This window comes from Podarcis gaigeae, assembly GCF_964106915.1.
Source record: "Podarcis gaigeae genome assembly, chromosome: 3".
Classification (NCBI taxonomy): Eukaryota; Metazoa; Chordata; class Lepidosauria; order Squamata; family Lacertidae; genus Podarcis; species Podarcis gaigeae.
Window position 1 is genome coordinate 75,450,415 of NC_139680.1, and position 13,339 is coordinate 75,463,753.

General features: G+C 48.5%; 1 protein-coding gene across 1 annotated transcript in view; it reads right to left on the reverse strand.

The window, feature by feature from the left end:
* Positions 1 to 4,799: 4,799 nt before the first annotated feature.
* PCNX2 (pecanex 2) overlaps positions 4,800 to 13,339 on the reverse strand; it is a 133,395-nt gene continuing 124,855 nt past the window's right edge. Inside the window, exons 34-35 of the mRNA XM_083731981.1 lie at positions 7,832 to 8,292; positions 4,800 to 5,971 (exon numbers count right to left, since the gene is read on the reverse strand). Coding sequence (XP_083588107.1) covers positions 5,798 to 5,971; positions 7,832 to 8,292 — 635 coding nt within the window. The 3' untranslated portion in view covers positions 4,800 to 5,797. The remainder of the gene's footprint in view (positions 5,972 to 7,831; positions 8,293 to 13,339) is intronic.

A 13,339-nucleotide genomic window follows, 5' to 3' on the forward strand; every position in this document is an offset into this window, starting at 1 on the left:
AGTCTGGTCTCCACGGCACATGGTGTATCTGCAGAGCTCTGATTAAAGTTGTGTTGCACCTGTGGATTTTAATTGGTATAACAGGAAGAGCATAATTTGTGCTTGATCTTCTCCACGGGCCTATGCATCAAGGCCATTCAGCACGTATGTTTGTAGCAATTCGAGCCAAGAAAAAGTATCCAGATGGAGTAACAAAGGCTGTTTTGTTCAACTTGTGTTGGGTCTATTATGTATTTATTTTGCACTCAGGATTTCCGAAGAAAGAATTTTGTAACGTTTGCAGAAGTTCAAAGGCAGTAACACGAGATTTTTAGGGAGATTCAGTGGTGGAAATGCAAACAGCGCTATTTCATTAAGGACCTAGGAGGAGGGAAAAGAACAATTCCATTTTTTAAGAATTCTGACTGTTGAAGCAGAAGCCCACTGAACACAGCTTTCCTCAGCTCCTCTACTTTTGTGCCTGGGTGTTGCATTTTACCTGCTTCAGAAAGAAAAGAGAAGCAGAAATTGGCCAGGAATGGCTACACGTCAACAATGACCACTCAGTGATTTTACAGGAAGTGTTTTCTGTCTGCCTCAGTTCTCCATCTAAACAATGGGAAGACTAACCTTCACAGTTAACTTAAAGTGTTTTCGGAGCCTCTATAAAGAACCAAGAATGGATGAAGTTATCTCTGGCTTTTTCTACACCGGCTTCTGTTCCCATAGAAGCAGCACATCTGTGTGTGGAATGAGGGGTGACGAGAGCCATTAAAGCAGCTGTTCACCAAGTGAAGGAACACCTGCTTGGTGCAATGGAGTCTCAAGTTATTTCACCAGTACAAGCAGAGTGAAAACATCTTGCACTAACACAATAAATTGATCTGGCCAGCATTAGTAGTGACTCGCTGTGCTATGGCTTGGTGTTCAGTATCGTGAGACTGACTTCTGAGTGGTTTCTGCTGTGAATACTACCCTCCCTCAAGCTAGTTCTGGCTGTGGAATAATAATAATTTATTACATTTGTATACCATCCTTCATCTGTAGATCTCAGGCTGGTTCACAACAAAAAAGTTCTATATAAAAAAGACAGAGTACAGAATACAAATAAGAACAAAGCAGACCAATAATCCCCCCTCCCACAACACATTTAAAAGAGTATCAGATGGAATACAGTCTGGAGAACTGTCAATAACAAGTTTAAAAAGCAGAGGTTTTAAAGGAGACCCAGTAATGAGAGGGTTTCTTTTAAAAAGACTTGCCTCCTAAGCAGAGCAACCACAGAAAGGGGAAAAAATAAAGATTAACACTAAGCAGTAGAAAACAATTTTAAAGAAATGAAACCAAAATGCCTGTGCCATGGGCTCCCCACCATGATTTCTCCTCTTTAAATGTTTGACCTCACCTGGGAGTTCCATTAAATCAGGCCCATGTTATTGAATGCATGGCTTCTGGTGGATGAGCTATGCACATGAGTCAGGGGAGGAACACTAACAGTGACCCCCCCCCAAGACCTTAGTGATTTAGCAGGGATAAAAGGTATCAGGTGGTGCTTGAGGTATCCTGGACCCAAGTTGTCAATAGCCTTGTAAATGAATATAAGAACCTAGCATATGGGCAGCCAGTTATCATGTCTATTATACTGGAAGCCATTCTACCAATAACTGCCTTAAGTGAATTGGCTGAGAGGTGATTGATATATATAAGGAGGAAACCCATCTTTGCAATTACAATGGTACCTTGGGTTGCAGGTTACAGACGCTTCAGGTTACAGACTCCTCTAACCCAAAAATAGTACCTTGGGTTAAGAACTTTACCTCAGGATGAGAACAGAAATCGCCTGGTGGCAGTGGGAGACCCCATTAGCTAAAGTGGTACCTCAGGTTAAGAACAGTTTCAGGTTAAGAACGGACCTCCAGAACGAATTAATTTCTTAACCCCAGGTACCACTGTATGGGGCTGCAAAACACATAGGCATAAGAAATGCGTAAAGATTAGTACTGGAGCAGTGCAGAGCTAAACAATGCAGATTTTGACAAAATGGGTTTGGTGCAGCCTTCACCTTAAAATCCTTTCCAGCAACAACTCCACCCCCCCCCCCCGTGTGCTTTTCAGCTTGTGACTTCTGTAAACAATGCCCTCAAAATCAACATGGGACAGCTGTGCATCTGGGAATGAAAGACGACTTGAATTCATTCCAGGAAAATGAGAAGCAAACACAATGTGAGTTTGCACAAATAGTTTAAAATCGGAGAGAATATGTGACAGGTGTATCATTTTCCGGTTTGCCTCCCAACTATTACAGAATTGCCTGGCAGAAGAAAGTGATCCTTGTAACACCGTAAAAAAGCGGCTCATGTGTTGGCTGCAATTATCATATGAAAGGCATCAAAGCTTTTGCCCATGAATATTTGTGCTCATCTCATAATGCAGCTGCCCTGTGATTAATCATGGAGCATTTGTTTACAGAAGCTGTACATTAGCCTGGACTGCATTTGATCCAATGCAGAGTAAGATTTTTGTATTCACACGGAAATTTCTGCAATGCAGGGATGTGATGAATAGATTTCAAACAAAGGCTTAAATGAGATTATGCAACATTTCCTAACTCACCAAGCTCTTTCGCTTCTAGAGAAAAAAGAACTAAAACATATACACAGGTGTGGTAAAAGCAATTATTGAGGAATTACTACAACAAATAGGGCTAGAGATTGCTCTGCAGGCATGTGAGGATTGGCAGAGGCCAGGCTCCAATCACCTATTTGCAGGAATTCTGCAGAACTGAACTAAAGATGTGCCAGAAGTTTTGTGCTAGGCATGGCCTGATTAAAAAAACAAAAGCTGAGCCACAAAAAGTATTTGCTGGGGAACAAACAGTGGCTCATGTCCTGCTTGGGGGCTTCCCAGAGGCATCTAGTTTGCCACTGTGGCAAATGGGATGCTGCGCTAGCTTGGCCTTAGTGTGATCCAGTGGGGCTCTTCTGAAGTGGAGGGAAAAAGCAGCTGGAACTGCCAGAAAGCCCCATGCAGAGGTGCCTTGTGCTCCTTTCCAGTAGTCTTCTGCAAAACACAGTCTGGTGCAAGGGAAGAGGAGCTTGCAGCTGAATGGGTATTGGGAGCTGTTGTGGTTTATTTCTTATAGCTGTGCAGGGCCAGATTTGGGGTTTGATGAGGCCCTAAGCTACTGAAGGTAATTGGGCCCTTTATATGTCCAGCTGTCTTTTGTCAACAACAAATTGTCACTGTTTTTTGTGTTGAATATATGGTAATTTATAGACCTAATAAGTATCTAAAGCCATTTGCACATAACAAATAGGAGCCCACACAACACAAAACACTGTTGCTGTATGTAGGTTTAATTTATCTGTTTTTTTATCTTATATTTTGGAAATGTACATCCAATTGTTTTTTCTTTAAAAAAAATTGGGGTCCCCAAGAGAGTGGGGCCCTGAGTTATAGCTTGTTAGCTTATACGTAAATCCGGCACTGGCTGTGTGCTTCACTGACAGCCACCAAAAAGGGAGGTAAGAGGAAGCTAATTCTGCTACAGGGGCTCAAAACCATGGAAACTTCTGCTGTCTTTCTCCCCAAAATGAAGAGCAGCAGCCGGCCATCTCTTTGGCCATCTCTCTGCATCCATACAATCCTTGGCAGCATTTTCTCCTCCACTCCAAGTAAATTCAGTACAAATCTTTGAGATTTTAGAGTCTTCTTCTTCTTCTTCTTCTTCTTCTTCTTCTTCTTCTTCTTTCTCCCCCCCCCCCCGAGAAACAGCACATTTCCACCCTAGTCTTCACATTGGAATAATATTATTGGAAAATATTATTTATTAAATTTATATACCACCCTTCATCTGAAGATTTCAGGGCAGCTCACAGCATGCAAGAGACCAAGTTCCTGTGTCCCAAAGGCCTACTTGGAATTTGATGCATAAGTTTGCTCACCTTTCCTGGGTAATGATGGCGTTGTGGGCCGCCCGCCTCTGCCCCAAGCGCTTACCTGACAGGGGAAGCTGCTTGGAGGCTTCTCAAGATCAGCAGGGCACCCAGAGGTCTCCTTGCCCACCAGGGAAGAGAATCCTGACTGCCTGCATATTCAGGCAATGTCAGGCAGCCTCAGGAGCAGGCAATGCTCAAGGGGCAGAACCAATTGGGCCTGCAGGCTCCACTTGGGTCTGTGCCTTGAATACTTACAGAGGTCCAACCTCAACCTCCACGCAGAGTTTCCTGTCAGCTTTGATGCATAGTTTGTGTTGTTTGGGGCACAGAGTTATAGGATAGTAAAGAGGTGATAAACATGGCCCTCACAATTCCACCAAAATTGTAAGGGGATTAATTTTGGGTGAGTATTGTAGGAATCCTGGTGGACCAAATTTTGCAAGCCACTGTGATGCAGCAGAAGCCCAATAAACATGATTATATGACTGCCTTACTTGCACACCAAGGCTTTGTTCATGTATCCCACAACATACATTTTTACTTTCAAGCAATGTGAATACTTGTCCCCTACTCACAAAACATTTCCAATCATCTCTGGCTGCAGAGCTGTAGCTGCGGGGGTGCTACCTGAGGTGTTTTGGTTTTTGTCCTTGTTGAAGCCGCCACAGGGGTGCCATTGAGGCACCCAGCCTGTGTATGCATGGTGTGTCAAACTGGGTGTTTGACCTGGGTGAAATAAAACCTAGTTTTGCCCCTGCCTGGCTATGAATCAACTCCTTGTCTTAGTTCCTGATAATTTCACTAATAGACCAGAACCATTAAGAGCAGAAATGTTGTGCGTCCTTCCGGAGATAGTCAAACAACAACAGCAGAACCAGACACTGGTAGTTGTAAAGTCTTTAATTACAAAAAAAAAAAAAAATTCAACATGTTTGTCTGTGTTTGTGTATGTGAAAGAGCATCGTAGTGCTTTTGAGTCTCTTGGTTTCAGAAATAGGCATGAATTTCTGCCAACCAAATCAGGACTGCAAGACTATGCAGCCCTTTCAGAAAAAGCAGCTTTGTTTGCAAATAAGGAGCACCGTTGGCTTTGTGAAGGCTTTTCATGCATTGGCTATATTTGGTTTACGGCAATGTGCAGCCTGGCACTTTCATATACTATTTCATTATGACTGCATGCAGTGGGCCACCTTCTGGATTAATATGTTGCGGCACATAATTGTCAGCTGCATAACACTTCAAACAAACAGAAGAATGAGGCCTTCCTTTTGACTTTCCTTTTTTTTTAAAAAAAAAAAATTCTGCATACTAATGTTGGGGTATGCAGTTTTCTCTCCTATTACATATTCATTGCTTCCATTAAAAAAAACAATCGTTTCTGATGCATTATGTATAAAATGCCAGTTATTTAGCATGCAATCATCTGTTTGGTTACAACAAGAGACAGATGTTGATGTGCTTTTTCACGGAGATGCATTCAGAGTTTCTGTTGCTTTCAGTCTTAGTTCCACGTATGTGTGTTCTCGCTCCCTCCTCAAATCTTTTCCAAGTTCCATCTGAAAAATATTAGCACTTCGGGGGAAGGAAAGTCAGGACAAGGTGTTGACGTGTTTTTCCAGATCGCATTTGAATTTTCATGAACTTGAGATGATGTCGCCCAGCGCTTTTGGATAGCACTAAATGCCAATCGTAGAACATCCTGCTTCTATATTGTAACATTTTTCACTGAAGAAATAAAAAAATAGATACTTTACATTTTGTGTTGTGTTTGTTTGCTTTTTGTTATACTTGGAATAACCTTAACATTATGTCTGGGACGTGAAGCTAGATGTGTTTTGATGTCATGTGCAGAGCATTAGCCCTTGGTGCAAGTGGATACTTTACTGCTCTTCTGAAAGACTGTGTTGGGAACCTGTGTCTTCCAACGCCATGTCCTCTTGGCTGGCTCTCCTACATTCCAGCATGTGGCTCATCAGAAGAGCATGCGCAGCACCCAGATCTCTTCGCTGTCTGGATTCACTCGTGTCAGTTGCTTCATAATCCTCAGACGATTGCTTTTAAAAGAGAAAAGGAGCTTGTGTCAGCAGTGTCTTAAGTAACCTTTGAAATGGTATTTTAGAACAATTGGCATGCACTCTTCTGCATGGGCAGTTTGAGCATATTACACTGATCCTGGTCTGACTGCACTAGCTACCAATTAGTTTTCAGGCCCAATTCAAAGTGCTGGTTTTGATCTATAAAGCCTTAAACGGCTCAGGAACATAGCTGTCAACTTTTCCATTTTCTTGTGAGGAATCCTATTCGGACTAAGGGAATTTCCCTTTAAAAAAGGGAAACGTTGACAGCTATGCTCAGGACCGCAATACCTCAAGAGCGACCTCTTTTCATATGAACCTACCTGGACCTTGAGATTGACTCCTGAGGCCCTCCTTTGTGTGCCTTCTCCTCGAGAGCTCTGGAAGGTGGCCACACAAGAACAGGGCCTTCTCTGCAGTGGCTTCCCGTCTGTGGAATGCTCTCCCCAGGGAAGTTTGCCTGGAGCCTTCATTATACAGCTTTAGGCATCAGGCAAAAATGTTCCTTTTTAACCAGGCCTTTGGCTGACAACATCCTGATCAACATCCTATACCCTTTTAAAATGTGGCTCTTTTTTGGGGGGGTATTATTGGGTTATTGATATATATATATATAACTTCCTCTCTGCCCAGAACATTGGAGGCTAGACACCACACCCCCTCTACAGTATTTATAGGAACTCAAACATTGAGATCCCGCTCTGTTCCAGTAACAAGAAGCCGAAAGCACCAGCCTGAAGATGACGAGTGAGACCTCGTCGAAACGTCGCCTAGACACCCCAACTTTTACACGGGAAGACACCCGAGGACACCAAAACCTGCATTCCTGTACCCGTGAAAATCTACGAAAGCATATATATATATATATATATACACACACACACACACATACATACATACATACATACATACATATAGAGAGATATCTTTTTTGTGAACTGCCTTGAGACCTCCAGGTATAGGGCAGTATATAAATAAATAATAGGCACCAAGGATGTCTAGGTCTGTGTTTTCACCTTGGTCCCGTCCCCCCAAATGCCTCTGTGTTGCATTGCTTTGTAAGCCACTCTGGGAGCTAAAGAATGGGATATAAATAATTGGAATTAATAAATAATTGAATAAAAAAAGCTGTTCTTGGAGATGTCAGAGTCCATCCACAGGAGCACACAGAGGGTGGGAGGAAGAATGGAAAATCAGTTGCATCCGTGTGCACCCCTGGAAGCATCTTAGATAAGATCATGTTTAGATCCTGGCCAAGATGTAAATTCTGGGCTGGGATTTTACCTCAGCCACAGTAGAGCAATCATTGAGGGAAGGCCTGTTGCAGTACAGTATTTGATACGGCTTTTGCTGAGACAAAGCAGGGAAAGAGGCAGTGTTGGCAATGATCCCTTAAATCACTAGCTTATTAAGTCCTAATACCATATTTAGCAAATGGGTTTTGGGTTGCTTCTGACTGGAAAAGCGGAGCGAGAATGTCACAGCGCCAGCCAGCTTGCCAAATTTACAGCAGAGACTTGTAGTATTAGGATGCCAATCTATTTCTGAGGAAAGCATCCCGTGCCTTATTTGACATGACAGCTCTGAGACCTCCATTATCCTTTTATAATACTCCACTACTTTGTCTCCATCTGGTAATCTCAGATGATGTGATATTAATACGAGTAGTGCTCTGTTCCCAACAGAGAGGGAGTTGCTCAACTGCTCTTTATCAAAATCTTTATTGCTTCCGCACTCCACATAGCAAGGAGGAGGCTTGCGTGGACTAAGTGGGGCACTGGGGTGAACGAGTCAATAGAAAAATATCCGCCAACGGCACTTCTGGTAGCCTTTTCTTACCTGCGTGGTCTCTTGCATAGTACGGCTTGCTGCTCTGGCAGACGGTCCCATTGCGATGTTAACGCTGCTGGACGACTGGGTGTCTGTGGTGTTTCCTCCGTCGGCAGCCGAGAGCCCGGAAATAACCAAAGCGCTCGAAAAGCTTCTCTTGCCAAATAAAAGGCTGAGCGTTGAACTGGTGGAAGAAGCCAGGCTTGAGCGGAGCATCGCGCCAGCTCTCTCCTGCACAGTGAGCTGGCCCAGGGTAGGGATGGCAGGAGTCTGGGAGAAGACGGAGGTTGCTGAATTGTGGAAGGACAGCTGGCTGCCAGAAAGCCCGTGGGCAATTTCATGAGCAGAAGTGGAAGTCTGGATGAATGGCTGGTGGCTGTCTACGATGGGACCAGAATGACTCGAACGAGGGGGCCTTTGGTTTAAAGCAGCATGTGTCTGAACAGACTGGCTCCTGAACTTTCTTCTGCCTGTGAGAGAGGGGGAGAGAAGAAAGGATTATTTTGGGAAATGACAGCTCCAGCAATAGCCTTCAAAATGTACCGCCTCGATCCAATTAGCGCACAGTAGGAAGTACCAAGGATAACAATTAAACGTTTTTTATCCTGATGTCAGGGGTTCAGAAGGAGAGACACAGGAGGGGGAGCAAATGGAGAGTGAGGAGGAGGAGTACGAGGGGGGCGCAGGCAGTGACAGTGGCCAGAGTTATTCCACAAGCCTCTCTAGCGAATCGGAGGACTCACAGAAGGGAGCGCCGGTGGCCAGAGCGAAGGGGGGTCCAGGGGGGAAGCCCCAGGAGGAAGGGGCCAGCGGGGAGTCCCTGAGCAGCAGCTGGAGATCAGGACCAGCGTCTCCACCAGAGCGCAGTGGGGAGGGGGAGTCCCAGGAGTCGGGACCAGTGTCCTCACCACCAGAGGGAGGAGAGGAGTCAGGTTTGGCAACACCCACATCAGGAAGCGGGGAAATGGTCAGAAGGAAAGTCACCGGCTGGGCGCGCGCGCCAAGTTCAAATGTACAGGAGCGCGGCACAGCGGGGAGCCCGGGAAGGGAGCCAGGTCCTAAAGCCCGCTGGAGGGAGGGTCAAGACTCAGGAGGCTCAGCGTCAGAGGAGTCCAGGAAGGAGGGAACCCCAGAGGGCAGAAGGACCCAGCGCAGGAAAGAGCAGCGCAAGAGGTGGAGCCGGGCTAGAATCTTAAACTGGTGTGGGTGGAGCAGTGAGTCAGAGGGGACTTAGCCGGTCTAGCGTGGAGACGTGGGTCTGCGCGCCCAGAGCTTGGAAATGGAAACTAAACTTTAATAAAGACTTTTGTATATAACATCCACTGTGCGTTGGTCCTCTGTGAGCTGGGACCTAGCGGCAGTCCTGACAGTAAGTCCCCTCTCCTCATTTTCCACCAATTTTAAAACCTCGTGGAGTGTGGGAAAGCAGCGAGGGGTGAAGATTGGTGCTTCGCGAGCTCACGAAAACCAGGGAAATGACTACCGAAGAGAAGATAGCGAGTCTGCAAAACGCAGTGACACAGCTGAACGCAGAAATTTTGGCGTCCAGAAAGAAGGAACAGGAAGCAGCTGCTGCCTGCCAGGATCTGCGAACCAGGTTAGAAGTGCTAACTACACAGAGGCTACCGGCCACCAGACCAGAAGGGATTGGGCTGGGGAACAGAGGAGGGAGCCTTGTGTCTCACTTCAATGGGGACCTGCAGGAGTATCCTAACTTCAGAGCAGATGTACTATATGCACTGCAGCTGCTTGACAAGGACTTTAAAAATGAGGAAGAAAGAGTGGGATTTATTGTTTCGCATTTACAGGGAGAGGCGAAAACGTGGCTGCGCAATCTCTGGAGAGATAAGGATCCAGCCCTCCAAGATGCGGGTGCCTTCCTTAAAGTGATGGATGCGTGTTTTTTGTCTGAGATTGATGTGGATATCGCTAGGAAACAGATTCACGGACTAAGACAAGGTAGAGCCACTGTAAGGCAATATCATTCACGTTTTTTCGCATTGGTGAACGCATTGGGGTGGGAGAGAGAATCGCCTGCCGTCAGAGATCTGTTCTGGGAGGGGCTGAACGGAGCTGTGAAAGACGAAATTGCAAGGGGGGAGAGACCCCAAACCACCAAGGACATTGTGGAGAGGGCACTCACCATTGGGGTTAGGCTGGAAGGACGCTCTTGGGACAAAGAGGAAGTGCATTGGGGCCGCACGCCAACGAAAGCACCACCCCCCTTTCCCAAGGAAGCGGCGCGCGCTCGATCCATGCCTCCGCTGGGAGGAGGAGAGGAGCCGATGGAGATAGGTGGTGCTAAGGCTCAGTCCACAGCCGGAGCCCTAACGCCGGGAGCAGTCAAAATGAAGCCTCCTAGAGGGACCAGGAAGTGCTACATCTGCGACAGTGCTCAGCACATGGCGAAAGAGTGTCCCCAGCGGTTTCACAAGCACACTGCAGCCGCAGCGACAGTAACAGAAGCAGTTCAGCAGAGTGAATCACAGCAGGAAAACTCCACTGTCTGGCTGGAAATGGAGTCACTGGGGGCCAGCCAGACAAGTCAGTGAAGCAATCCCCAGTAATGTTACAGCCCACAGACCCCCTCCCACCCAAACCAGTAGTGCAGCTCACCGCATCCCTTCAACTTCCCAATGGGCTCACTGTGGAAATCCCCATTACGATTGACTCTGGGAGCAATGCAGATTTTATAGGCATGGACTTCATCCAGCAACATGGCATAGCGCTTCTGCCAGCGACGGTACCTCTGAACGTCGTCACGGTGGACGGCAGGGAGCTACTGGGAGGGCAAGTGCTGCAGCAGACGCCGCCAATGGTGATGCGCATTGGTAATCACCGCGAAGTCATCAGCTTCAACGTCACCCGCCTGTCAGACACGCCCATTGTGTTGGGCATGAGTTGGCTGGATAGGCACAGCCCGGCATTAGCTTGGTACCAGCGGCAACTGACCTTCGGCTCCTCCTACTGCGCAGAACACTGCATCCTGGCTGACTTGGACGATGAGGGGCACGAGAATGGACCACAGCTGAACTTGGGCATGTTGCAAGCGGTACCTAATAAGTACAAAGAGTTTTTGGAGGTCTTCTGCGAGAAAGAAGCGGACAAGCTGCCTCCCCACAGACCCTACGACTACAAGATTGACCTCCTGCCGGGGGCGACGCTCCCGACGGGGAAGCTGTATTCCATGTCTGAGGATGAATTGCAGGAGCTCAGGGAGTTCATAGATCACAACTTGAAGCGGGGATTCATCCGAGAGTCCAAGGCGGTGGGGGGCAGCCCTGTATTGTTTTTAAAGAAGCGGGACACGCCCCAAAAGAGGCTTGTAGTTGATTACCGCGTCTTAAATGCGAAAACCAAGCCCTCAGCCTTCCCCATGCCCAAGATCGATGACCTGCTGGCGACGGTGCGGAAGGGGCGCATCTTTACCAAGTTGGATCTACGCGGAGCGTACAATCTCATACGAGTGAGGGAGGGTGACGAGTGGAAGACGGCCATGTTTACGCCGCTGGGCACCTATGAATATAGAGTTATGCCTTTTGGATTACAAAATGGCTCCCACTGTTTTCAAGCATTCATGCATCATGTCTTGGCGGGTCTTCTCTACAAGAAGTGCGTCTGCTTCCTGGACGACATCCTCATCTTCTCGGAGTCGCCGGAGGCTCACGAGAGAGATGTCAGGGAAGTACTGCAGCGGCTGCGGGAGCACCGGCTTTACGCCAAGCTGGAGAAGTGCCAGTTCGACAAGACGGAGGTGGACTTCCTGGGCTACAAACTGTCCGACAAGGGACTCGCCATGGACAGTACCAAGGTACGGGCAGTGCTGGACTGGAAGAGCCCACGCAATCGAAAGGAAGTCCAGAGGTTTGCCGGCTTTGCCAACTTTTATCGCAAGTTCATCAAAGGTTTCGCCATGCAGACAGCGGCCATCACTGACACCCTCAGTTCCAAGAAGAAGAAGTTCATCTGGACGGAGCAGGCAGAGCAGTCCTTTCGGAAGCTCAAGCACCTCTTCGCGTCCAAGGAACACCTGCTACACGTGAACCCCAGCAGGCCCATGAGAGTGGAGACGGACGCGTCAGACAGGGCCGTGGGGGCCGTCCTGTTGCAGCAAGACCACCAGGGGGACTGGAGGCCGTGCGCTTTCTACTCCAGGAAACTCAGCAAGTCGGAGCAGAACTACACCATCTGGGACAGGGAGTTACTGGCCATACATGCAGCCTTCAAGGCGTGGCGGCATTTCCTCGTCGGGGCCAAACACACGGTGCAGGTCCGTACGGACCATAAGAACTTGGAGTACTGGCGCACGGCGAGGTTCCTGAACCAGAGACACATCCGCTGGGCGGAGTTCTTTGCAGATTTCGACTTCAGAATAGAATACATCCCTGGAAACAACAACATCATGGCGGACGCGCTGTCCAGGAAACCGCAGTATCTCGAAGAAGAGGCGCCAGCGGCGGCCAAGCATATTTTCGCACCCAAGGCGTGGGCATGCGCGTCAGCCACGTTGGACCTGGACGCGGTGCGTCGCGCGCTGCAGACGGACTCCTTCGCGTGAGCCAAGATGGAGGAGGTGCGTAGCGGAACGGCGAGGGAAGACGACTTCCAAATACGCGACGGCCTGCTCATCCGCAAAGGAGCCCTCTACGTGCCGGGAGACAACCTCCGCGCGAGGGTCCTGCAACAGCTGCACGACGCGCTTAGCGCGGGACACTTCGGCAAGAAGACGGTGGACCTAGTGGCCAGAGACTTTTGGTGGCCCAAGATGAGGGGGGATGTCGCGGAATACGTCAGGAGGTGCGACACCTGCCAAAGGGCCAAACCAGTACACCAGCCGCCGGCGGGCCTCTTGGAACGGCTACAGACACCGTTCGAGCCGTGGGAGAGGGTGGCCCTGGACTTTGTCACGGATCTGCCCAGCTCGAGAGGCAAGACGGCAGTACTCGTGGTAGTAGACTTGTTCACCAAGATGGCCCACTTCATTCCTTGCGCGAAGGTGGCCACAGCCGAGCAGACCGCCAAGCTGTTTATAGACCACGTGTTCAAGGTGCACGGCCTACCACGGTCCATCCTGTCCGACAGGGGGCGCCAGTTCATATCCAACTTCTGGCAAAAGCTGATGGGTTTCCTGAACGTCAAGGTCAGCCTGGCGTCGGCACGACACCCGCAGACTAACGGACAGGCGGAGAGAGTCAACGCCATCATGCAGCAGTACCTGAGATGCTACGCGAACCAGCAGCCCTCGACCTGGGTGGACTACCGCTAGCCGAGTTCGCCTACAACAACACGAAACACGTGTCCACGGGGGTGACACCGTTTTTCGCTAACAATGGGCGCCATCCCAGAACCTTCCCGGGTTTGGAGAAAGTGAGGGTGGGGGAGCCGCAGGGAGCAGAGGCAGTGGCAGCGGAGTTGCAGGAGATCCATGAGCAGCTCAGGAGGCAGTTAGAGATGGCGAAACAGGCTTACAAAGTGCAGGCAGACCGACACAGGAGGGTTGGGGAAGATATCCGGGTA